This window comes from Sphaeramia orbicularis, chromosome 4, assembly GCF_902148855.1.
Source record: "Sphaeramia orbicularis chromosome 4, fSphaOr1.1, whole genome shotgun sequence".
Lineage (NCBI taxonomy): Eukaryota > Metazoa > Chordata > Actinopteri > Kurtiformes > Apogonidae > Sphaeramia > Sphaeramia orbicularis.
Window position 1 is genome coordinate 19,572,436 of NC_043960.1, and position 27,973 is coordinate 19,600,408.

Consider the following 27,973-nt stretch of genomic DNA (forward strand, 5'->3'; position numbering starts at 1 on the left):
AAAAAAAAAGACATTAAATACAAATTATATTTTGAATCAAAGTCATTTCCTTTCTCAGAGAAAACAATAACTGTGTGATTTCTAGTTTAGTATTGTGAAAAGCTTGAATCAGGATAAAATGAAGAACAAAATACATTTACCCGTGAACAGAGAGATTTGTAACGTGACCAGTAGGGAAAAAAAATAAAAGAAAAAGTGACATTACAGAGGTGTGACCCCGTTTCTCCACTTAGGGAGGTGGGATGGCTGGGTTTTCATGGAGAGAAGTGACTTAACTGAGAGGTGAGAGGTTCACTGGCCTTACAACAAAGACGACCAGAGACCTGAGTGCCTGACTGACACAGATTTACCTGCGGCTAAAACTCGCCCTGTGGGCGTAGAGCTTACAAATGACACTGCTGAGCAAGAGAAGAAAAATGTTCATTAATTAAAAAAAAAACATTCATTAGTGATTATATTCCCCAAAATACACTGAATCATATGGACTTTGCTGTGCAATCGGTGAGTCACTGAATTGTTCATAAGAAAACCTAGTTTGGATCAGCTTATAATTCTTTCTTAGATAAATATTTTTATTTTTAAGTACTGTACATGATGTCTAGTCAGACACATAGCTGGCCAGGAAATAATAATATTAATATATATAAAAAGACACACTTACAAATATGAGGGAGGGGTAATAGCTTAAACATATTTTTATGTTCCTCCCCTTAACTCAAGTCTTTGAATAGATGGGATATAGCACCAACAGGCTGGTTGTAAGTTGCTGCTGTCTATTAAAGGAAGTGTACAGCCGATTTTATGCTACCAAGCTACTGGGCAAGCATTCTTTGTCGGCACTCTCCACTTTTCAAGTCTTTACACAGGATGTGGGAGAGCATCAGGCAGGAAGCTCCTCAGGGAGGACCACGCCTCCTACCTCAGACCCCCTACCACTTGTGTGAATGCATATTTGGTGCTGTGTCCACCTTGTGGAGACTTGTTGGCATACGATCATACAAGCATCTTTCAAAGAAACAACAACAACAACAAAAAAAGAAAATAGTTGCATTGAATGGAAAATTTCCGAGGGGTGTTCACTGTCAGTCCTGGTGTAGCTTCGTTTTACTTTTCTTTTTCTTTCTTTCTTTCTTTCTTTCTTTCTTTCTTTCTTTCTTTCTTTCTTTCTTTCTTTCTTTCTTTCTTTCTTTCTTTCTTTCTTTCTTTTCACTCCAGGTTATTATTGTTTATTTTACAGTATCACGCTGTTTCATCTGACATTACCTCTAAGGAAAGGTATGCAGATGCAGATAGGTCCAATTGTCTTTAACTGCATGCATTGACGAGTAGCGGCGCAGCTAAAGTGCTTTAAGTGCTTGTGCTTGGGCTTGAAGCATAGGGGCAGCTGGCACCTGCGGCAGGGCAAGCCGGTCACACCGGGGCTCACCCAGATCAAACAAGCCTACACCAGGATGCACCACTGACAGGAAGAGGACTGGAGGTGAGAGGGGTGCTGGAGACCGAGTTAGTCATGACAGGGATGGGATTAGGCACAGAGATCCAGACAAGAACAACTTTTTGGACATAGAAGGATGGGAGGACTTCAACACCGGAAAGAGAGGAGGAGACGACACAGGACGCTAAGTGTGTGGACACAAGCTGAAAAGGGACAGAAAAGGATGTAGGCAGGAAGTGAAGGATTTTGGGAAAGAGACAGTCTAGTCTAACTTGGGTGAACTGCACAACTGCAGGGTGGCATGTGTGCACTTTAAAAGAATACTTCACAGAAAGTCTTTTGGGTGTTAAAAATCCCTCTCAACCATGCCAAAAGACACTATTAAACACTAGATCTGCATAATAACTATTTTTCAAAAAAATGTTCAGTGAATATATTGGAGTTGGTTAATGTTTTGCCAGAATAAAACATTGCCACTGTACATTTCTGAACAACACAGATATGTATAAGTTCAGCATCATTTCAGCCAGTGAAGGATCGACTATTTTTGTCTCCTTTTCTCAATAGGCAGGAGGGGTTGGGGTGGGAGGTGGATTCAGAAAATGTCACAATATAGTAGAGTACACATACAATATATCCCAACTCCCATAAGTTTTAGTTTGGGCCATGAAAACACTGGTTTGCGTTATGTACAGACTGTGCATCTGGATGTCTTTGCTGACTTTTTGTATATTAACCCCTCTAAAATCTTATTATGGCCTTAATAATTTACAAAATGGCCATTAAAACACTGTAGCATTGATATACAAATACCAACAAAAAACAGATATGATATATGACAGAGATTATATGTGTTCATGATTTGCATAAATATAGAATGCCAATGTTTTATTATGGTAACAGGGTTAGAAGTGTTTTCGGTTGTAAAAGTTTCATATTAGATCATAACTGGCTCCAGACCAGCTGTGATATCACCGATCCTGCTGGTAGGTACACGTCTTAAAGGGAGATTTAAGGTGAGCTCAGAGAAACAGATGAATGTGGACATTGTCAGACCTGTCACAGTGAAAGCAACATTAAAACAGCTTGTTTTTGAGGTGAGGGCGTCTTTAAACACTTACTGCCTGTATGTTCGCTTACTCACTGGCTGTGGAAAACTTGGATTTACATGAGTTACAGAGTTTTCCCATGGAGACTCAGAGTTACACACTGCTTTTCTCTCTCTTGTAAATTTTGGATACCCAAAAGACTCATTATGACCTCGGCCAAGGAGGCTATGTAGCTATAAATTAACCGGTGCTTGTTTGTTTGTCTGTCTGTCAGTGGGATTATGTAAAAACTAACCTACTTTCATGAAACATGGTGGAAGGGTAGGGCATGGGTCAAGGGCTGAAATTTGGAGTAGACAGACAGCACACAGTACTTTTTAAAGCTCCAACACCCAACTGAAGTTGTGTTTTTAGCTGATCAGTATAGCGGCAGCTTTGCAAAACCAAGAGGGGGACTGGTTTCAGATGACTGAATTTTAAAAGTGAGCAAAGCATTCTATAGGCCCCGCCCACAGTAACATGGATATCTTCCTCTGTGATTTAAGAAAAATTTAGTCCATGTAATCTTAGTTTAACAAAATATCTGAAATCCCAAAAGACACTCAAAAATATATGCCAGACCAGCAAGTGGTGATAAAGTCTACATCGACGATATGTTGGATACCAGACAAGAACATTCTAAGCTTATTGCCTGGTGGTAAAAGAAAAACTGCAGATGGTGCGGTTTTTGAGTGTTTTCGAAGGAGTGCAGATTAACTTTTTTAACGGCTAAGGTCACAAATCTGTAAGTACTTATATATATATATCTGCCGTTGTTGGTGTTTTATTTTCATTAGACAAAGCAGTGCTGGAACATCCTAATTTAGGTGTGATGGCACAATATCCTAACTTTAGAGGTCTACACTTGCATGCATGTTGAATGAGAGGCCAAAATCCATACAAGTCTAATCTGTCCTTCAAGTCTGTGGAGTATTTGGCCCTGAAAAGACTTTCCAATGAAGTATTCCTTTAACCTGGACTACAGGGGGTGAAGGGGCAGGGAGACACTGAAAGGTTGATTTTTAAGGCACATAACAGCACAGTTTGCCTCCGCTACCTTCAAACTGCAGAGCATTGAGGCAGAAAGGAAGGCCCTTGTGCTGGAGAGGAAGTCAAAGCCCTGCTATCCCACAATCCTTCACTTCAAAATGGACCCTGAGCCAGAGAGTGCTGTTTTTATTCTGCATTGTTTAATGGAGCAAAAGCTGGGGAGGGGCAGTCTGACATGTCTAAACTGAGCTCAGTGACATATAGTATTTACACAAATAAACACACACACACACACACACACAGCATCTTGCACAGACATGCAGCTGTGCACACGTATGTTATGCAGACACACAAACACAGACACACAAACACACACACACAGAAATGGTGATGGTGCATTGTTTTTTTTTTTTTTTGGGGGTCACAGTCACAAAGAGGTCCTCTTTAAAGTGAGTGGAAAAGTCCCTCCTTCCTCTCTCTCTAAAAGAATAGTGCAGATGATGATAGGATTCTCTCTTTCCGCTTCTCTCTCAGCTTTCAGCTTATTCGGTTTTAATTTTTTCAGAGAAAGAAAGGATAGAGCTTCCCTAAGCACAGGACAGATAGCTGTGATGGACAGGAGGCTCGGCCAGTTGCTTCCTTCCCCCTTCCCTCCCCTTGCTCTCTACCAAGTCCCTCCCTCACCGACAGAAACCTGAAATCAAAGGTCCAGAGCTCCTTCAAATGTTTACATGAATCTAAATGCAAGAGCAAAGCAGGCTCTTGTTCATTTTCTCTCCCACCCTTTTCTCTCTGTCCTCCTCTCCCTGTCCACTTGTTGTCCCTCCGTCTGTCTTCTCATTTGCTCTCCAGGTTGTAGCACTGTGTCTCGCCCCGTTCCCTGCGGTCGAAGCCGGGTAGAGGCTGCCCGTATTTGTCCACGCACCAGCAGTAACCCCGCCTCCTGCCTTTGGATGGACGGCACTGCAAAGAGACATGGAGAAAACATTAGGAACACTGCTCGTTTGGCTGCTACTGAACATGTACCCAGGGATTAAATACGCTTTTACTTGTTGTTCTTCTTCTGTGAAGCACTTTGCAACTTGGAGTTTGAAAAGTTAAAGAGAGTGTGAAATTTAACACAAAAATGTGGTAAATCAGGGAATTGTACTTAAATTACCTTGATAATATGATATAAATTTTGCGTTCTGCAGTTAAAAGTTTTAGCAATGTCAAAATCAGAAAAAAAAAAATCACTGCTGTTACATGAATGATGTTTATCCACTGTTATATTTATGTCCTGGGGTTACAAGAGCTAATATTGTTAGTACAAGTGGGTCTGACTGTAATGATGTTGCAGAAGCGTCACTTAAGCAGTTCTGTGTTGGTTGGCCCAATCAATACAACTTATTCCCCAAAACACATTTAACATTAAGTTACTGCAACTTATTAATTAATAAACCAGTCAAGTTGTAAGACAAAACTGTTTTCAGACTTAGCTGTAGCAGGATTGATCTTTAGTGTCAGTATACAAATTAGCAAATAATACTATTTTAAGACATTTAAGAAGTAAAATTTTACCATTGTTTTTTTTTTTTAATCAGCTGCAGAATCCTACCTATGCCGTGTAAGTGTGCAGCCCTTACATGAGGCATTAGAAAGACAAGTGATACCAGCAGAACAAGTACAAACATCACGCAAGGAGCTCTGACTTCCATCTTTAGTTTGCAGAGGGAGAAAAAACCCAAATAGTGGCACATTGTGAAAACAGATTAGTGTTTCCAAGGTGAGGAATTACCCTGACACAGCTTTATGTGTGTGTGTATTATAATAACACTCTCCTCTCACTCAGTTGGCTCTCAGATTTTGGATGCCTGTCAGAAGTCATGCCTCAGCAGAACTCTAATAAGACAAACATCTCATCGATCATGAGGAGGAATGCCCTGCTGCCTGTGAGTTTTTATGTGCTGACACTCTCCGAGATAAACACTACAAATGATGCAGCTGCTCGCCTCTTGAAAGTCGATAATAAATGTATTAAGACCGGGAAAGCATCGCTCAAACAGCTGACGTCTCATCAGTCTCATGGAGGAGCTGTGGAGAAGTTTATTTCTCGGGGCTTGCAGACAAGTGGGGGTAAATGATGAAAAAGCAGATTATTTTTTGAGAAGAGGGACAGGGAATGAGGAACGCACTGAGTGAGTGTGAAGGTAAACATGGAGTTGCTAAAATATTTGCCAAGGCCAGTTGGAGGGCTGCAGGGAAACCAGCGCTTCTATTCTGGGAACCTGGCAGACACTCAAAATCATCTGGAGCTGATTACGGCCTGCGTGTGCACGAGAACGCATGCACACGCACACATAAACACACATCAGCAAACATGTAGCCGCACACAAACAAGAGTTGTATGCACTGTACATATACATACCCCCCACCTGCTTACACACATGTACGCAGTAATATCGAATGTCCCGCTGGGGGCTGGCCTTTGTAGAGTGGCAACTTTATGAGCTCCATTTGGGGTCCACATGAAACGACACAATCAGTCGGTTCGGGCTCAAGGTTGGCTCAGAATAATCCTCCTCCTGTCCATCATCTGCCCAGAGGGGAGTGGTGACAGAACAGCGAGGTGATGGACCAAACACAGCCAAAACAAGTGCAAATTTGAGTAGAAATTTTAACAACTTGTACTTTATTTCAATATTTCCATTTTAAGATATTTTATTTTTCTACTCCATGACATCTCAGGGGTAAATGTGTCACCTTTAACTGCATTACATTTGTCTGACAGCTTTAGAACATTTCTTATCCTATTTCTGTACAATGGAAACTACAGGTGCTGATCTGTGATAAATGATACGGCAAATATTTCAGGGACTATTTTACAGCACAGTAACACGTTTAAGTGATGATACTTACATTTACCCCAGTGAGGCAGTGAGGAACGTGTCTTAAGTGAGGAATGGAGTTGAGTATTGTCATGGTACTTAATAGTAATTTCACGAAAGTAAGGAATCCTCCATAATTTCTAACAGGGAACTTAGGTTCATATTTAAGGGCAGGTGACATATATGATTGTGCAGGTTTCAAAGTGTCTGCAGCTGTGGTGATCAGCAGTCTTTTCCCATTTCCTTGACTCCATGATGCTTGACTGGTGCACCATCTTGAAATACAGCTCAGTTCCATAAAATACAAATGGACTAAAGCTGAGGTGGCTGGAGTAGCTATGCAGAATCTGGAGCAGGAACCACAGCAGGAGCAGTATTTTACAAAATTTTCCTCAATCTTAGTTTGTATTATTTATTTAAACTATGATGACCTTTATGTGTGTGTTATACAAAAACATATATGACATCTCTGCATCACCTACTGACACATTATGCACCCGTTTGTCAGAGGTCATTAAATACAATGGTACAGTTGTGGTCGTATCATGTTATATTTAACTGACATCTGTTTAAAATGACGGTTCTGAGGGGATGATGTCTCATGTTAAACGGCTCTTCATCTTGACTGCTTTACTCACAAATCCGTTTGTGGGAAGAGGAGTCGAAGTGAAGACCCCAACTTCTCAATTGAGAAGAGGGGAATGACAGATGCTTTGTTTATTGTATTTTAACTTAATTTAATTTTCTACAAATCAACATTATCATTAATTAAATACAAGGACATTAAATCTTAGTGACGGTTTTGTGCATTACATGACCTTACTTGAGAAAGATATAACAAACACTATCTTCTGCTTGTGCCTCTGTGGGAGAAGTGGAGGACTTAAAAAAGACAGGTTGAAACCTGATGTTTTTTCCCCTTCACAGTCGCAAGTATTTGCTCTGCATCCCTGCCTTAAGAGCTTAAATGTTAGTAGACAACTAGGTTTTATTTTCAACCAGATTCAGACTACTTTATTAATCCCCAAATTGCAATTCAAACTAGAAATTGAAGAATGTAGTTTTCATGTCAATTTCTCCGTTACACAGGGGATGCCCACGCCAAGTTGTTACAAACGTTTTTTCTATCTCTGAGTTTGATTCTCAATTATTAATGATAATGTATTCCTGCAGAATGTTCGGGATTATTAAAGGTTTGCACCACCACTATCAACCCTATTGAAAATGACTTTGGATCAGGACAGACTGCAGTCTCTTCAAAGATGGAGTGGAGCATAAGTATCCATGTAAGTGCAGTCAAAAAACTTATACTAGAAACACTATAATTGCATACAAAGGACTATATTTCCTACATTGTTCATTAGATGGGGACGGAAGCACATTCAAGTCACTCAAACCTAACAGTTATTTCGTTCATTTAAATTCCAACACCAGGTGTGCTGAGCAGAAGCAAAACTTTCCGAATACTTATAGACTGCATTGTGCAGCCACATAGAAGCAGACAGACAGGCTTTAGAGTGTGACCAGGTGTCTGTTTCCGGTGTAATCAACATCCACGTGCAGCCTGAGTGCATGATCAAAGGCAGCTTTATAGAGACACAGCCCTATTAAAATACCTTGCCAACAACTACTGCAGCAGTCTGGGGGCAAGTACGCAACACAACACGCCCCGTTCACACACATTAGCATCATCAAGGGATTCTTTCTCAGGTTTTTCTCCTTCCTCTCTCTCCTCCTTGCACTCCGTCTTGTCTGTCTCACCCTGTTTTCTGTCTCTCCTCCCTAAATTCCCTCTCGGTGCCATCGTCTGCGGCCAGTTTCTATTTTAGCCCTGACCCAGTGGACGAGACTGCGGAGAGGAGCTTAACATTGTGTTCCTCTGCTCTGGTTAATGATGATAGAGTCCTGTATGTGTGTGTCTGTCAGTGTGTGTGTGTGTGTGTGTGTGTGTGTATGGGAGGGCTGAAAAGCCAAAGGAGAGGCGGAAGGGAGAGGAAGAGCAAAATGTGCATGTGTGCATTCCCCCTGTTGCTTGGCTACCTTTGAATTTCCGCTCAGTCTCTCTTTCATCTGTGAACTATTAGCAGTCATCTCAAGCAATCCTTTCTTTACTGCTTCGATCTACACACACATAAACACACACTCGCACACACAATGTGGGACAAAGGCAAAGACAGCCGAACGTCTGCTGAGGACCTGATGTCACTTCGCTGGTTAAGTGTTGGGACAACTTTTTTAAAACAAACTTAAACATGCACCGGTTTCATTTGAAAAGACGCAGTCGATTGTCTTTCAACTCTCATAACTAAGTAGAACATTTAGCAAAAATGAACCCCTTGACCTTTCATTTAGACGCTCCCAAGAACGGCCACTGTTCAGTCCTACACTAGCAACCGTAACTGTGTATGGGAGGCCCGACAGGCTTTCAGAACTAGTGGAATTGACAAAACGGTACGCATAAGGAATCTGCAACTCCAACAGCAGATAGACTCAAAGTTTCAAGCAAAGTGATGTATTTTCTATTTTTATGCCGGAGCGACATCAAACAATTTATTAAAAAGTGTTGAAGAGATCACTCACTGTTCAATCCATTGATGTTACAGACTCATTGAAAAGACCGAACAAAGACGAACACTTTTGTGTACATTTTAATTTGAGGATATTTTACAAATTTGTGAATGGATTATTTAATCTCATGGCAGCCAAATGACCAACATTGGTCTGTCATGCTAAACAAAATAATAGCCAACCAAATATCTGCAGTCAACTACCTCACTAGAAGACGGAAGTGACTATGCTGTGTATTTGAGAGCTACATCCTCAATATAGTATTAATTTGACCAACCTGAGTTTGCATGCTAACTAATTGTCATGAGCATACAGTCAAGACGAATAGAGTAAAATGTGTCTATATGTTGCTACCAGTGTTACAGTCCATCCATCCATCCAGTATTGGGATGCTGAAGCCTATCCCAGTTGACACATTAAGGTGCATGTGTTTGGACAGATAGGAGGAGAACAAATTCCATTGCAATGGAATCCAGATCTTGCTGTGAGGAAAAAGTGTTAACCACTGCACCACTGTTACAGCATATGGAAGCTATCAATACTCACTGTATTCAGTAGTGAGGTATCTACTGTCATTTAGAGAAGTTGTTGCGAATCACATGGGAATGAAGTCACAGATGAGTTAAAAGTTTGTCTCTACTGCTCTAAAAACTACAGCAGGTTTGAGGGAAATAGTTACAATAGTTACAAAGTGTGCTTCGATTCATGAAAGCTATGGAATCAACCTGCACCTCAGATCATGACTGCAAAGATAAAGCAGATGATTTTTTTTTACCTCTTCCATTTAAAGTTGCACTCTGGCCTGGCTCTACTTTAATTAAATGAAAAGCCAAAGATAACACTTTCATTTGTGTCAGCAGTGGGTCACATTTGTTTTATATATTATGTATTAACTTGTATTTATATTTATATAATACTGGTGAAAACTTGTACCAATATTAAAATGCTTCAGATAGTTCTTTGTTTAGGAGTTGTGATAATAATGTAGAAATATTTTTAACCCATAAAGACCCAGTGCTACTTTTGTGTCAGTTCCCAAATGAATTTTTCTCTCTTTTTAACCTTTGCTAAATAATTTATCACCATTTCTTGTTATACTATCCTTTGCATTTTACATTTTTTTCCAGTGAAAATCATGTATTTTCCTGTATTTAATTTACTGATCTTGGAGATGTTTATAAAAGTGACTGTTTCAGTAAAATATATCATTAACTGATCATAAACCAAGTGTCTCCATCCACTGTTACTGATCCAACTCCATGGGTTTTACTGGTGAATCAGTGTTGTAGAAGGTGACAGTGTTTCCGCATTCATTTTGGAGCCTCTGAACGTCCAAATGGGTCATATCTGATGACCACGAAAAGATGACACACCGTATTTTACACCAATTGTTCACATGTATTGATAGAATTAGTGAATCAATAGGTATTAAACACTTTTGATCAGTAGGCGATCTTGCTCGATGGTGGATGTTTGGGTCTTTATGGGTTAATGTAAAAAAAAAAAAAATTGCCAACCAAATGACTAGCATATGGTCATTTTACAACTGAAATGTGATAAACTATTCTGTAGTGAGTAGAAAATGCAAAATCAGATGAGAGTATGCATGATTTGACTAGACTAAAACACATTAATACATTTGTCTTTCCTTTGAAAACATAAGCCGCTCCAAGGATTGTGATTCCTGTTCCTATTATCACTTGTTTCCATGTTCCTTGTGATGGAGTTTATGTGATTTCACTATCAATGGTGTTAGTTTGATTAACTGACTAAGTATGACCAGGTCCTAAGTGAAAAAGAAATTAATGAATTAGTATCAAATCAGACCTGAAGTTAGTATATTAAAAACTGAAAATGAAAATATGCTTTGACATCATTCAAAACTGCTAGAAATTGATCATGTTGATAGATAGTCACAAACATATAAGAAAAAAAAAGATTACAGACCTGAATGGCCAAGGGTAAAAGATGCAAAAATTGAGCCTCATCTGACAACCCTGACAATTAGTTAAAGATAGATGATTAAAATATAAAGTAACTTGTAGGAGTATTTATTCAGCTCAAACATTTTACTCCACATTCTGAGCCATGCGTGGTCCACATGGCTGTCACTAAAAAAGCACATTTCATCCACCCCGCACATTCATAATGCGACCTTTATGGGCTGCGTATGCTTGTGTGTTGTGTGTATGAATGCGTGCTCTTGTGATGCCGGTCTTTATAGCTAATAGCAGCGTCGCTGGGCTTCACGGACATTAAAAAGAGCCTGGTCAGACCACAGGATAAACACAAGCTCATAAAAGTGCAATCTGTGTGTGTGTGTGTGTGTGTGTGTGTGTGTGTGTGTGTGTGTGCGTGCGTGGGTGTGCATGTATATGTATATGTGTAAACGACGGTGCATCTCTGTGCGTTTGTAAGTGCACTGGGAGAAACTGGCCAGAGGATTGCTACAGGATATTGCTTTTTCTAAAAAAAGAAAAAAAAAGAAAGTTCCAGTGAAATAATTTGTTTACGTTAGAAGAAAATAGCTATATGCCTTAAAAATAGGAACCTAAAATTAACTTATGCTGGTACAAAGATGAACTTAAACACGCACAATCGATATGAATAACAACTACATGTGAAGAAAAACGATTGTGAGAGAGAGATATTAGATGGTAGATATTCATTTAACAACAAATACTGTTTTAAAATTATGTCGGCTGAGATTCTGTTTTAAGTCTTGTTTAACGTAGTTTTATTTTACTTTATCCTCCTGAGACCCAGCAATGCATTTTTGTCCTCTGTAGGGGACAAAAGTTTGACAGTTTAAAAATGTTGTCCATTGCAAAAGACATTCCATTAAATAAATAACAAAATAAAAATAACTTTAAAATTGTGTCTGAAAAAACTGTTGCATCATGCAGTTTCTAATCAAGACAATTGTTTAATGTAAAAGAGCCAAAACTTTCACTTTCCTGGGTCTCAGGAGGTTACTGGATGTATATACTGTATGTGTAGCCTCCGTGTGTTTTTATGCACAGTATAACCTCCAAATAGTTTATTTTAAACAGTTAAATGTTTCTTTTTCATTCAAGTTGTGAAACACTTAAGTGTGCTTGTGAAGTGATATACAAATAAAAATATTATTATTATCATATAATCATAAAAAGCTGAACATATCTTTCGTAACAGTCTCAAGATTGTGCAGGTTACAAGTTATCGAAAGTTTGCTATTTTTGTCAATTGTAGAAGAGAATTTCTAAATGATAATAACTGATAAAAATGATAATGAGGAAAATTACTTTGACTTCTTATGTAGTAAAAAGTATTAACCCCTAACTGTACGAACACAGTTTTGGACCTCAGGATTTCTTTGATCAAAACCTAGAACATACAGTCCGAATAAAACAGTTTCTGGGTTGTTTCTTCCTCTGTACAAGTCTTTTTTGGTGGACCTGAACATCGTACTTGTACTTAACTTCGGACTAAAACCACACTGTTTGGAAGAAGTGGTCTCAGTCGGATCTCAAATGAAGTGTGGAGTAGTTTGTTTTTGTGGTAGGAATGTTAGTCGGTTTTCCATTCAAACGTATCGCAAATTTTAAGTGAATTTTCAGATAATTGGCAAAACAAAAAGAGAATTTATGCATGTTTCCATCCAGTCCTGTCATGTCAATATTAAGAGCTGGTTCACCAACATCATCATGGTTTAAAACTTGTATGATGTAGTGTTTCATTCATTCCCTTTTGATTGAAGAGCTGAAAGATGTAAGAGATATTTTATCAAAAAAAAAAAAAAAAAAAAAGGAAAACTCAAAGTTGGCTTTGGCTTTTGCTGCCTGAACTGAACCGCTAGATCCAATCATACTATTTCAGACTATCTTCCACAGTTTGTCGAAGCATTTGTCTAACAATTACTTCTGCAGGTCTTCAAGTGTTTGGGAATTTGTTGCTGTTTCTCATCTAATATGGCGTATCAGTTTGTTTAAAGCAGACGCTGAACCAGTTTCTATTGTTCTTATTGAAAGTTTTCCATCCATCGGCGTCAATAGGAACTGGATGGATGTGCACCTTTTGCTTCACTGAACAAACACCTAATTTGTTAAAATTCAGGAAGAGGTTTCACCTGTTCACATATTTTTTCAGTAAGGTAAGGAAAGAATGCTTCAGTATAATACTGAAGCTCAAGTTTCGTATTGACATTGTAAAATGTTAAATGATACCCAGCCCTACATATTATGCAACAGGCATGGTGAAAAAAATACGACAGAAGACTACGTCCCCCAGAGAGCGGGAAGGCGGGGCGGATTAGAAATCCAAGCAGGGAACAGAAAGAGGGAAAGAGACAGGAAGAAAATAGCTGTCTGGGTCCCCAAAGGTTGGCCAGTTATTATAAAGCCATTGTGGTCAGTGTGTACGTTTCCACAGATCCTTCTGAGTCACGCTCAATAAGTCAGCCCTTATGGGCCTGGCACTGACCGGACCCACGGAGGGAGGAGGGATTAGGGTTCACAGGCACCTGGCTCACATCCTTAACCCACTGCCTCTTCCTCCTCCTCTTCCTCTCAACACACATGACTCTGAAAGAGTACACAGAAAGACGCAGACACTGGCGTCCCATTCACATCCCTCTGCAGGGTGATTCCTGGGAGGAAAAGCCAGGTGGGAGGAAAGGCAGGATGGGTGAACAAAGGACGGGTGGACGACTGTAGGCAGGGCACAATGGGGGTACTGATGGGTGGGTGACATGATGAATAAGAGTGACAGCAAGGGAGAGTTTGTGTGAGAGGCAGAGGGGTGTAATGACTGGGTCAGTGTTGGGTATGCTTGGCCTGAACTGGGAGCCAATTCATATAACTGAGGCTAAAAATAGGTTTCTCTGTAGCCGAGGTAGAGTTCAACCACTCACATTACCAGCAACATACACACAGACGTCCACACACACACATACTGTACATGCTCATATCTTATGAGTTAGTGATATTCTACACAAAACCATCCTGTTTAAAGTTAAAAAGTTCTTCAAAACACCCGCAGAAATTCTGTTCCTTAATCAACAATCCAATCAGCTGCTAAAAATCTAGTTTAATCAAATTATGGCCAAACACATTGATTCTGTTTTTACCGCGTGTACACTAATAAATTTGACATCAAACTTCAAAGCAGTGTGTAGAGTCATGTTAAAAACAACCTTTGATGCAGAAACAGGAACTTGCAGAAGTTTCATTTTAGTTGTCAGAGGATTAATTAGAAACAGCTTTTATATTATCAACCCTGTGCCTATTTGCCAAGCTGCTGTCCAAATCTTCCCACTAATACATAACAAAACATCATCAAATGTTCAATAAGAGGTTTGTTTATGGAACATTTTTGGCTATTTATTAAAATGCAATTATTCTGCTATACAAACTTGTCAGCATTGCTATTCATTATAATCTGACCACACTCTCTTTTCCTTCTGCTGTGACTGAACCCAGACCTCGATCCTGTGGGTGTGATTCAGGCGTATGGGTATGTTTGGCCCACTGAAACAGTCCGGATGAGTGGTGATTCAGGATGAGTGTTTTGTTTGTGCTGCTGTTGATAAGTCAGACTCGTTCCAGGTGAATGACCGGGGGTTGGTTTTAATTTACTGGTCGGACTATGTTCCGACCCTAAAAATGGCCTTGAGTTATGTGTGTAGTGGCCAAAAGAACCAGATCACGGATCCAAGTGGCAGACATTAGTTTCCAGTGAAGGGTGTCTCTGGGCTTGATCTTCAGGAAGGACTAAAGTTTGGTCCTCAGTGCTTACCTCACCTCACAAAGGTTTATGTCTCTTACCAAGAAAAACCTAATAATACCACTTTCACCCTTCAATATGTAAGATTCTTCATGCTCATGGGTTTAGGTGAAGTTTGAGCTGAAGTCTGCATTTGGCTTTCAGCAATTAACTTCTACATGACTGTTTCCCTACATCAATGATAAGAGTCACAATTGGGCTACATCTCTTGCTCCTGGTATCGTCAGCACCTCCCTCTTGTTCTACATTCCACAACAATGTGCCACGCTAACTATCAATACCTGATGAAATGATTAAATGTGAGTGAGATCGGAGGCACCACCAAATCCAAATTCACTCTTTGTAAATGGTGAAATCTAAAGCAAGAGTCCTGCCTGTAATGAATTGCTGGTACTTACCTGGAAAGAGTCCAAATAAAGGAGGAAGCAGCAGGTTCTATTAGCAGTCAGATAGATTTTAGGGGAGGTATCACTTTAAGATACTCACGGTCGTATGGTTATTCTCCTTTTTTCCATCCTCAGTTCCCTCCACCCCTCACCCGTCTCTCCCTCCTCCCCCTGTTCCCTTCTTTTCACAGTATTGTCACCCTAGACGGTTCACACGGTCTCCTCTTCGCTGTGTTTCCGGTCATAAATCTCTGCAACACACCGTGAAGGCACATCCCCTCGGATGGATTTAACACAACACCCCGCACCCCACCGGTCCTCTAAGACAAGGGCGAGAAGGGCTGGCACACTGCTGCACACAAACACTCACTTTGACCTCAGCTGACTCTTTTCTGGCAGATTTTTGTTGATGAAATTACAGGAAAACTATTTAGTATAGGCAACAGTGAAACGACACATCCAAAAACTGGGGGAAACAGCGAGATAAGACTTTTAGACAAGGATTTTATTTTGTCGATAGTATCCACAGTTGACTTTTTGGCTCATTAACCAAGGGGAATGATTGACAAAATACTGCCAATGTGTGTTACATATATATATTTTTTTGACTATATGACTTTCAGATGAGATAAGGTAAGGTAAAAAGCACCAAAATGAAAGCAAATTATGTTAATATATTGATCAGTGGCTATTCAGTCAAACCTGAATTTGATTCAAACGTTTTCATATCAAAATTCTATTGAAATATGTTCTACTAAATGTCCTTAAGTGTTAACCTGATCAAATTTGAAGGTTAACTCACTTTACTATCCCCGTAGAGAACTCCAGTTTCTGTACCTTATTCATCCATACATGCAACATCTAGCATTAGCGATTAGCACTTTGCAAATTAGAAGTAATGAGCTGCCATTGAAAGCACTCGGGAACCAAGTCCAGATCTTCATCAGTAGATTGGTTAAAGGGCACTGACAGGAGAATTAACCTATATGTACCTGTTTTTAATAGTGGGGACAACCCTGGTACAAGCAAACTAAAAACACTGAATGGCTCCAGACCATCAGGGTATCAGACCTTCTAGTTGCAAGTTGGAATGGCAAACTAGGGTGCCACTACGCCACAAGAAGGTTTTAGTCTTCGATTAGTGACTGTTTTTATTCATATAAATCTCCAGACTTCTCAGTCTTTACAGCGATGATGCTCCTCTTATTCTGTGAAGAACTGCTTCTGCTCTGCCTTGCTTGGTTATGGTTACGGTTGAATGGTTGGTATGATTAGCAGATTGGCAGAGCAGGATGGAATGTTTTGATCCTCCATTTTCACTGAAACTTTGTTACTGCTAAAAACATTTTTGTGGTTTGGAGCATGTGTGCAGGCGTTAGCCTTTGTACATGGATGCTGTTTTTTGAAAGCCTTGCACTTATCTTGATGCCCGAGTAACCACTTTTGTTTGGCACAATGCAGGTCCCTGTAACATTGGCCAGGGTGTAGATGTGTAAGGACTTCAGCAGACACATTTAAAATAAACTGTTTGGTTCCTTTTCTTTTTGTTTGCATGCATTAAAAATACCATACTGTAATTTCTGTGTATTAGAGTGTAATTATCAGACTAGAGTACATTACACTTACATACAAATATATCATCAGGGTTTGTCTGATGCCCCTGTCTGCATTAGAGAGGGTGCTTTGTCCATTTCTCTGTACTAAACTGACGTAATCTATTACAACGTTCAAAAGCAAACACTTAATAAAGAGGCATACGGGATGTGTCGACTTTGCCGGGATGTTGAAGGAGGTGCATGACCTAAAAAGTTCGGGAACTGCTGACGTAAATCATTAAATTTGAGGGTTAAGAGTTGTTTTGAACTTAGATTAGGGTTAGGTATGTGGTGGTTAGGGTAAGTCTTGAGGAAATGCATGTAAGTCAATGTAATGTCCCCCAAACACAAGGAAATGTGTGTCTGTGTGTGTTATGGCTCGAGTTGGTCTCTGACTCATGGTGCTTGTGGGGGGTTTTTTGGTGACTCATGCGTTTCTCATAACGGGCTCTCGTTCAAATGGAATCCCTCCGATAAGACTCCCTTCAGGAAATGGGATGCTGGTATTTACTCGACATCCCCCAATCTCTCTGCCACCGTTCCCTGCCTTGCCACCCACCGCCCGGCGCGCCCCACCTCCCCTCAGGCCAGCACATGTCACCCAATGAACTACATCAACAACTTCCAGCTTCCTTTTTTTCCCTTCTTCTACCCGTCTTACAAATGAGCAGGCTATGGGTGGCCCGAGTCTGCACCACGGACAAGAAAAACTAAACCAGTGACAGCCTGTTTGTTTTTTTTACCTCACCAACAGCACCCCACACCTACACCCTCACCAAAACTACCGCCATCAAACAAGCGCCATGCGTACACTCCATCTACTGTGCCACACACACTCCCAGACCACATTCTTACATCCCTACCCCCCACACTCTCCCACACCACACACCCACAAACACACCTGACCGACTTCATTTCCTGTGAGGCATGAGTCAGACGGCTGCAGTGCATTTACCGGAGTAATACATGGTTATTAGCCTTTCTGATAATATAGTGTTGATGTGGCTGTCAAGGCAACCCAAGCTGCAAAAAAAGGGGACTGTGTATTGTGTGAGTGGGTGGGATGAGTCTGTGAGGGATCTTTGGAAGTGTTCAGGCATGCGGTGGGTCTATTGGCATGTCCACAGGTGTGTATATGTGTGTGTGTGTGTGTGTGTGTGTCTGTGTGAGTCACAAAAAAAGAGACAGATGAAACAGCAGGGAGAGCTATTCACCTGTTTTTTCTTGTAGAAACCTTTTCTGTCACAGTTGGGTATGCGGAAGCCTCCCGGGATGAGAACGTTGCTGATTTTAAGACTGTTCAGGATGCTCTCCATCTCCCGTCGACAAGGTCCCTAGTGACACAAGAAAACACATTACCTTTACTATACATTCTCAGTGAGGGCAGGGTTACTGCTGTTTCACTACAAATGACAGAATACGTGAACAGAACTCATGTCATTTGTGACTGTTTTTGATGACTCAGATTGAGTAACGTATTTTTAGTTGCGATAAATAATGCTACTGTATTGAAATCAGGATTGGATCAATATTGGATCAGGATGGGAAAATACGCAGCTCTTTCCTCTTTGTCCAAATCACATGACTAAACAGATATATAGCTTAACTGTTAACACACTGTTGTTGAAGAATGAAACAACTTCATATTAACCCTTTATCGGACAAGGGACTATTTTTTTTGGTAATTTCCACACACATTACAAGACAGTGACAGCAACCGTTACAGTGAGGCAACAGTCTCAGGTTCAGTGTGGTCTACATGTCAAATGTTGTTGTAATGTTCTAAAATACATGTTCCTTTCAACTTAGATGTGTTTTTCTTGTGCTTTTTATTCATACTTGTATTTTTTTGACACTTATGGACAAGGAACAAATATGGTAACTTCAATGGCCTTGATTTTCCGCATAATGAACATTTTTTAAATATTTCACATAAGTAATTAAGTCTTGTTATGTCCTCCAATAACACACTAAAGATGAAATTTTGAATTTCAGAGTATTTCTGAGTGCCCTATAAAGGTTAATTCCCCTACCTCTCTGAAAACACCTGAATAGATCAAACTTTCAGTCAAAGGGAAAGATTTCACCTTCTAAAGTCCAAAGAAGGAGAGAGAGCTCTTGTTTCTTCTTCGACCACTTGAATTACAATGTGCCAAAACGTAATCATGGAATTTTTGCCATGATGTCAAAAGACTAAAAGCCACTGCAGATTTAAGGGTGCAGATGATAAAACATTTTCTAAATTCTGCTTAATGCATCTTGGGCACTGTAATGAGACGATTAGTTGGAGGTCATAATAGACAATTTACAGTGGACATAGTACGTAACAGTACATAAAAAGGGAGTGGCCTTGGCTACTACAGCGTCAACATTAAGAAAATAATCTCGGATTCACTTTGCAGTCTCACAAAGCTGGCTGAGAAAATAAAAAACTTGTCAATCTTATATTTGCATTACATTGCATGTCATGTTGCTGTACAAAGCATGTTTGTTCGTTAATGTTTCTCGCTTTAGGCCATTTTTGTATCATTTCAAACTATTTTTTTTTAGGTGACATGTCTCCTTTGTATCTGACACTCACATTACACCTTGTATCACGTCAGCAAAACATTATTATGGCATGTAATATGGCAACAGTATGAATCAATGTGACATTCACAGCTACCTGAAATTAACCCAGGGGTCACTCTGTACATAGGAATACTTACTGTAGAAATTTAAGCTAGAAGTTTAAGGAAACACAAATCAATCAGACCAAATGTTTCCTTTACCTTTTGTTTTCCTCAGCATCAAGTTTTACGCCTTTTCAAACAGGACAAAAGTCTCATGAACATCTTGCCATTGTCTTCAGTGTGAAAGGGTACAATTGCCATTTACTCTCAGGTCAAATGTCCCTGCAGTCACAGGTGTTTAATGACCTTAACTCCGACTGGCAGTGATGGAAACATGACACCCGTTTGTGCCCGCTAATTTTCACCCCTTTTCCAACATGATGCTACGGAGTTGTAGATGTTTGATTAAGTCATGTTCCTCCCAAAAACTGGTCATTCTTATACAACATTAGGAATAACAGTTAAATCTAGTTCACTGTTTGGTGCTATATCACAGCAAAATGAAATATTCAGAAAGCCTCATGACTTACTTTTTCCACATTTCCACAGTGATACTTGATATGTGTGGGTATTGTTTCTAGGTTAAATGAGTTCCTGTAGGTTTGCACTTGTTTGCAGTGATTAGACACACTATGAGGTCCACGTTGAACTGGCACCTCAAATGAGATGATAACGTTTTGGAAAAAGTAGTCACCCCTCTTACAATTAAACTATGTAATTAAAAATGATGTTGTTTAAATGAGTTAAAAGGCACCCTGTGAAGTTTTGACCACAAACTGCTCTGAAGAACAAGTTGGAACACGTGCAGGAGGGCACACGTGTAGCCACAATAAAAGAGGACACACATTTCTTTATAAAACATTTTATGTTTAGAGTTGTTTAGAGTATAAAGTTTAGTGTTTAGAGGTAGAGAATGTACACAAATGTATACAGGATGTTTGTTAGATTCTAAAGACCTCCCACAATGTGCTTGTTGGATTCTCTAACATTATGCCCACTTTATGTGTCAGAGTGTGGCCAAGTATAGAGAGAACTGCAAAGTCCTGCTCAAAACCACTCTGCTAACACTTTACATTACACGTCCTCTATTTAAGATAGTTTCCTATAAACCTTTCTCATAATTACATAAAATATAGCAGCTTGATTTGTAGCTTGGGTCATTGTCATTCTTACAGTACAAATATGTACATTTTTGTGGTAAGGAAAATGGAAAAAATGCTAAGATGTAAAAAAAAAACAAAAAAACAAAACAAAACAATACAGGTTGCTCCAAACAAATGTGTATATTTTGGAAAATTCAAATTTCTCTCTACATTTCTTCCTTTTTTCTTCAGCGTAACCAACATTTTAAGATGATTAAACTATGGTATCACATGCCAATACATGCATGCCTACTGTTATTTAGTGAAATGAACATAAACCTGATACTTTAAATGTAGGTCATACAGGTTCTATGAAATCTTTAACATATGGAGAATACAGTTTAACAGCCCAAACCAACACAAAAGGTAACTTAAGTTTATCATTTAGCTTTGGCTTTCCTCTGTGTCTGCTGTGTCTAGTGTCATCTGAGATGCCAGTAACAATGACTTGCTGTCATTTTTGTATTCCAGTGTGGACAGATATTTTATAAAACAAAAGTAAGTGGTACATTTTTATTTTAATTCCTTACAACTGGTAAAAATTTACAAGCATGTCAATATGAGTGGAAGTAGTTAACTAAATACCAACAAATGTCCAGGAAGTCATACTGTGGAATCCTGTGGCATAAATGAATATGAATTTGTCGTGTTTCTTTTAATTCCTCACATCTGACTGATTTGAATGATTATATTTTTTGTACTTTTATCCTTAAATAGGGGTCTGTGTGCTTGTGTTTGAAAGTTGTATAATTCAGTTTGTCATGTTTTTTCTAAGTGGTCACAGCTGACAGCGGTTGGTACTTCCATTTTTTGTGCAGTTATTTGTGAAGTGTCATGAGAAGGGTGTGTTCCTTCCTTTGACATGTGGTTAATAATGGGTGTGGCACTTGGGACAGAAATCCCGCCTTTTGATTCATCCTCCAATAGATTTGAAATACTGTCCAATCAATTATCCAATGACACTTACACACCTAATTTGGGTGGACTATAATTACCTACCTCACTTCATTTTGCACTTTGTTGAAAACACAGTGGAGCTGAAACATCAGCTAACAATTACAAGAGTTGATCAGTTTGTCCCAGTCCCTTTTAGTTCAGGGCTACCTGCTGAAAAAATACATCTCTTCAAACAGAATTTCACAAGTACCAAACAAACTAGAACTTTTTTGGAGAAAGGCCTGAAGCCTGTAGACCACGGACCAAGACATTTACTAGAAAAGTATATTAAACAGCAGGTAAGTAATCAGATACTTTGCATTTAAAGTAAAAGATATTATTGCATGAGTCAGTTAAAAAGTTATTTTATCACTTAAACTGTGTTACTTAAAGTTCCTGCTGATGGTCAGTGGCTCCCTTTCTGTTAGAGAGGACAGATACTCAGGCTCTTAGTGGTATTTACACCCTCATATCACAGCACTGCTAACATTTAACATGGACTGTTATATACTGGAAATGACTGTACAGTATTATGGTAAAAGATTGTGAGTTCATTTAATTTTTATCCTTAGAGCATTTAAAGATTTTTAATCCTACTTAGAAAATAATGATAATAGTAAAAAAAAAAAAAAAAAAAAAAAAAAAAAAAAAAAAAAAAAGTAAAAAAGGCCATCAGGCCATTCAGAGTCAAGGGGAATTTTGAAAATCAGGCAGGTAACTACCATTAGCTTAGCTTAGCTTAGCCTAGCCTTCTGACATGGTGTATGTGTGAGACATAGGCACTACTTGGAATGATATTGTACAAATGATTAAAGTTATTTAGTTATTGTTTTGTTTATGGGTAATAATACGAGCTATAGTAACTACCTAGTGTAAAGGTTTCACAATTTCTTGGAGAATTAAAGTTGATAGTTAATAGGCTAACATAAGCTGTTAGCATTGGCGTGTGTGTGACAGAGAGATACTACATAAGACAATAAGTCATTTAGTGTTTCTTTTTATTTACAGTTAATATTATAAGCTATGGCCAATAGCAAGCTGTTTGCTTTTTGTTGTTTTTTTTAAAATGTTACTAAAGATAGAAAGAAGTGCTGTTGGCAGCTTAACACAAGCTGCTAGTGTGATGTTTGTCAATGATAAATATGTTTAGACTGTAGACAGTGTAGCCAATATAAATAGTCTGTGAACCTTCCATGACATGAATTTATCAGTTTGTTCTGGGACTATCTGCTGAAAACATACATTTCTCCAACCATATGTGATTTTACAAGTAAACTAGAAGGCACACTCAGACTTCAACCTATGAGCTAACATTTTTATTAGGTTGTTGATTGAGAAAGGCCTGCAGCCTGTAGAACATGGAGCAAACATAGTTAATTGGAGCAACATTTTAGTATTTTTCACATATTGCAGTACATGTGGAATCAGGCATATTTATATGTGTTAGGCATATTTATATATAGATCCAGATCATATTCATGGTGGAAAAAACACAGGCAGAGCAGCCATAATAACTTTTCCAGACCAACTGTCAAATTCTACCACTGTCTACACTCCAAGGCCAGCTGGGAGGGACTATACATTAAACACTGTAAACAGGACTGCAATTTCTATCTTTTTATTCTAAACGTGACCCAAATTGATGTGAAGTAAAATTTTAAGTTTTGAAAATCTAAAAATATTCTCTATACTTTAGTAATATGCTGCAGGTCGACAGAAAAGTAGTTTCAAAATTGCTACTAGATGGCAGAATAAATGGAAAAAAGAGGATGTAAACTCATAAAAAGAAAAGTAGGGTTCTTGTACCCCACATAACAAGGGCTACTGAGAGGGTGGAAACCTTACTGAGGTGAAAACAGTAATTTTTATTTCTAGCTATGGCTGAAAATCTTACCAGGTTTTGTTTTATTAAAAAAAAAAAAAAGAAAAAAAAAGTCCTTTAGTGGCTCCTGAAGTACATCAAGACATTCTGCAATAACTTATCAGTTCCAAGCAGAAAAATTAAATTTATTGTGAGATAAGTTTTTAACAGGTGTATGATTCATTTATGATTTTTCTTCAGTCAGCTCAGGATTTTCAAACTTTGTCCTTTATGCCATTTTCCAGTGACATAGGCCTATCATTTTACTTGGTGTCTTAAAGGCTTCTTTTGATAACTCTGGTGAATTTTGGTACATACTATGAGAGCAAAGATTAAATTAAGTGGCTTCAAATTGCACTGAACCTCTCTGCTTTTCATTTTTCCAACACAATCACACTTTTGAACAGGAATCTCGCAGCCTGTGTTGTGACTTACATACTCAATCTCCCTCTTGTTTTCCAGGGAGAAGTTGTGCATCTCCATAATGGCTCCTCCAGACACAGACTCCACCTTGTAGCTCTGAGTCTTCTTGTTTTGATCTTTCTGGAACAGTTTGCTGTGCAGTGGAGGCCTGGTATCCACCGACATCCGACTGTGCCCGCCCTTTACTGTCGCCACGCCGGGCAACACCGTCATTGTAGCAGTTACGTTGGCAATGCCTTCCTCTACCTGATTTCCGGTGTTTTCTGTGAAGGTAAGTGGTCAGAAAGTTACAAGTGTTAACAGAATGACAAAGTTGACTTATTATAGGATAGGTAGTCTTCAAACAGTAGTCAGCTGTCCACATGAACCCTGGGAATGTTTTGTTCTAGTCGCCTCTTTTTAGCTCATATGATTATATCACCAGAGGATTGCAGTTATATGAGTCCTCTGCTCTTAACTGTCTTCTAATAAATAAATAAATATTTTGGCTTTGAAATAGGACCAATGGTTATGTTTCTGTTTACACTGTGAAAACACAAAAAGACAATTTAAACCTGTTTTGATGTTCATGAACAGCTGACAATTCTTCTAAAACACACCTGTAAAGCTGTAAATGTCAGCCATCAGTCAAGTCAACAATTTTATTTTAAAATACAGAAACAAGATGGTGGAGTCCTGCTTCTTCTTTTTAATCCAACAGAGGATTCTGACTGCCTAAAAGAGGCCTGTTTCAAACAGACAAAATAAAGTTAGCTCATTGCCTTGTGGGCTGTTTGGAGCCAGAGATGAAGCCAAGTAATAAACAGAAACATGACGATTTCATATCCACAAATTTCCAGCATGAAGAGATAGACTCATAAAGAAGAACTGAGTGTAAACAAGACTTTTTAAGGACACTGTGAAGGAAATATGTGTATGTGTGTGTTTCTGGAAGGGTGGTGATCAAGGGGACTGGGGCTAAAAGAGGACGAGGTTGAGCAGTAAGAGGTAAAGTGGGCGATGAGGGAGCAGATGTATTAATAACCAGTCACGCTGGTAAATATTCCTGTCAAATTGTTAAAGACCGAGCAGAGTGGGGGCCATGTGACCAAGAGGAAATGAAGAGGAAGCAACGGAGGGGGCTACAAACACTCCTCCCTAATATAGCAGGAGAGGACCAAACTGTCCGCCATGTGCCACCATGTCAGCCACACTGCCACAAGTTTGGCAAAGCCCTGAAGAGATGGAGGAATGATGGGAACACACATGCAGCGGCTCACACACACCCAAACACAGTTTTAAACTGTTAACTCAAAGCAGATTTTGTGTTTGAGAGCTGTGGTGAAGGCGGCGGGCGGGCATGTAGGCGTGTAGCTCATGTGGCCGGGCAGGCTGGCAGCCCACCCTTTCTGTGTGACCACCTGATCAATTAGTGACGTGCCGGAGCTCCACAGTCTCCCAGACTCACCCGAACTCAGATTAACAACATGGATGTCAACAACAGGGTCGACTGGAACAAGATCATAACAGCAGGGTTTCTGCCAGTCCTTACATGCACAATGTGAAATTTCTGCCGCTAGAGGTCTCTGAATCAAAGATCAAAATGGTGTGTGCAATCATGGAAGTTGTATTGGTACCATTAGTGTGTGTATGTTCAACACTAAAGCAGACTGAATAATGACTCAGGCAGAAATCATGTTTACAGACAAGATAATATATTAAAAACTATGTAGCCGAAGGTTATTATAATAATTGTAAAATCTTTCTAGTTTGAACCAGAGCAGCCTGTTTTAATACTTTACACACTGTTAACTGTAGCACACTTCAGATCCGCCAGTTGTAAGGCTGTAAACTATTATATTAGTGATATAGAATTATCTTAAGGCCTTGACATATATCTCTTTTATAAAGCTACATTTTTTGGCATTTAAAACATAATGTTTGGGAGGTGTGTTTATCACACTGTAACAAAACTACAAAGGAAACAAACATGGAACCAAGATGCACTAATACAAATGGTGCAGCCTGGTCAGAATTAATCACCACTCACACACCACATCAAACCACACTCGCTGAATGACCTAATGTTGACTAACTTTACTTTCCTCGCAAGTAAGTCTGGGATTCTTGTACTTTTTTTGCAGTGTGACTGAGTAATAGGTCATAAATTGATGCACTTCTTCCATTAAAAGAATAATAATAAAAGTTTTGAGCCCTCATCAAGACTACATTAATTTTATTGTCAATATAAACTTTTATACAAACTTCCTCGGACATCCAGGGCGTTTTAGATAAACACATTACGCAGTTTGTTTATATAATGGCACAGGGGTAAACAGCACAAACTGCGGTGAGGACAGCTTGTTAATGTCTGGGAGGAGAGGCTGAGTTGGAGCTGGGGACTGATGGTTGTGGAAACCTCTGGGCTGCACTTACACTATCTGACCAACAGGGGCACTCTGGATCATTTTCCACTTTTCCCCAAAAAATCTCCAGGGGGTGTAGATACTGTAAATAAGTATCCTATCTGAACCTCTGCTGATGATTTGCTGCAAATGTGATTTCTTGGATCCCTTTGTTTCTACATTTAAAACAATTTGTTTTCTGTTAAATCAGAGGGAAACAGCAAGAAAATTACCTAAAATGAGCAAAAGCAGAGCAGTTGGAGTAATCTGATGAAGGTTTGCACATGCGTGTTCATGCACCTCAGTGAATGTATACGTGTTTGTGTGTATGACAATGTGACTGCTGAGTGCTTGCACGCCACACATTACTGTGGCCAAACCAAATAACCAGGAAGAAGAAAACACACACAGAGGCTCCTGGAGGTCTGACGTCAGCGGTGCCTAAACACACAGCAGTGTGTATTCACACACAGGTGCCATGTGTGCCGTTTCACCGGTGTGGGCAGCGAGCATCCATTCAGACAAAACACCATGCATGTACAAGCTCTGTGTATGAAACCATGAAATCTGGGCTGGGATAATGGGTCAGGAGTTTGTGTTTACAGCTTAGAAGTAACCCCCCTACAGTTGCGATGTTTTGGCCCACATCCTGGACCAGAAAAAGCTCGAGCACATATTTTCAGACTGTGTACAAAAATCCATTAGCTAAACGTGAAGGGAAAATAAGGACATCACAGAAGACAGGGACACGGTTTGCGCTCAGCCTCAGTTCAACACTATATACTTACTGTATGTATGTGGCATTCCTTAACTATTGGTTTGAGAGAGCCAGATTGTGTGCGCACATACGCGTGCATGTGAGAGCGAGAGAAAGAAAATAGAGGACAGTGCTGCATTATCGTTTTTAAAATAAACAGCGTGCAAACGACAAATGACTTAAAATAGTTTCATTCTTTGCAGTTGTATGTATTTGGATTTTGCGCATGCTGATCCAGAGCCGTGCGCCCACGGACAGTGTCCGCCTAATTCGCAACAATTATTTGCTGCGTAAAGCTTCAACTCGTTGCTGATGCCATCCACTAAAACTTTCAGAAGCCTGGGGGTATATGGTTTTACCCAGACAAGCACTAAACGATGCCGCATCTCCCCTGCAGCATTCTAGGGTTTGTGTTTTACACTGTGACAGGTTGCAAACCAAGGCAAGTTTTGAATTTGCGTACGTTTGTTTCTGCCACTATGTTCAATGGATCGGTCTCAGCATCTCTATCCATTACGAAAACAACACATGTAGTATATCCACAAAGTGGGAACTCCCAAGTTAGCAAAGATTATCACCTCATGGGGAGAGCTTCTGTCAAACCACCAGCAACGCAGCACAAAAAGTACGCGCAAAACACTTTAAAATGCGCACAAAGCCTTGGCTGCTTACCTTGTTTTTGCGCCGGAATTAGAATGCTGCAGAGTTTTTTGGACGCAGCGGTGGAGCACACTCCCCGTCCCTCCAGCAGGGCTTGCAGGGGTCGGCTCTCCCCCGGCTGGTGCTGACAGGTCAAGCCGGAGCCACAGCGCGCCGTGTACACTCCACATGCGTCTCCTTCGCCGAGGGCGCACGTCATGCAGCAGCCGCAGCCGGGCTCCCGCACCCGCTCCGCGCAGTCCTTGGGCAGCGGCTTGCACTGCAGGAGCGCCCCGGCGTCGCACGGCTCGCATCGGATCACCGGCCCCACGGAACCGGCGAGCCGGGTGAACGCAGCCAGCGCGGCGGCGAGACAAAGCACACAGAGAGCGGGCATTCTGCCGATTAAGCTGGTCACAAAGGGACAGTATGTGAGCTGTCACGTAGGCTTAAGGGGACTCTCTGTGACACAGCGAGCCGGCTAGCCTTCTCCATCTGTATTTTCTTTTACGCGAACTTCTCGTTTT

At 39.9% G+C, this 27,973-nt stretch overlaps 1 protein-coding gene across 1 annotated transcript; it reads right to left on the minus strand.

Moving 5' to 3' along the window:
- Positions 1 to 27,955, minus strand: igfbp3 (insulin-like growth factor binding protein 3). The gene is made up of 4 exons (XM_030131856.1): positions 27,480 to 27,955; positions 23,679 to 23,929; positions 17,907 to 18,026; positions 1 to 4,476 (listed from the first exon to the last, which is right to left on the minus strand). The coding sequence occupies exons 1-4, from the start codon at positions 27,841 to 27,843 to the stop codon at positions 4,351 to 4,353; spliced, it is 861 nt and encodes a 286-aa protein (XP_029987716.1). The 5' UTR covers positions 27,844 to 27,955; the 3' UTR covers positions 1 to 4,350.
- Between the last annotated feature and the right edge of the window lie 18 nt (positions 27,956 to 27,973).

Bases quoted from the DNA above. Each gene is read 5' to 3' on its own strand.
- igfbp3 (XM_030131856.1), bottom strand. From the start codon at position 27,843: ATGCCCGCTCTCTGTGTGCTTTGTCTCGCCGCCGCGCTGGCTGCGTTC. The intron at 23,930-27,479 runs GTAAGCAGCCAA...TTACCTTCACAG, and splicing joins AATTCCGGCGCAAAAACAAG to AAAACACCGGAAATCAGGTA. The intron at 4,477-17,906 runs GTGAATAGCTCT...GTCTCTTTGCAG, and splicing joins GTTTCTACAAGAAAAAACAG to TGCCGTCCATCCAAAGGCAG.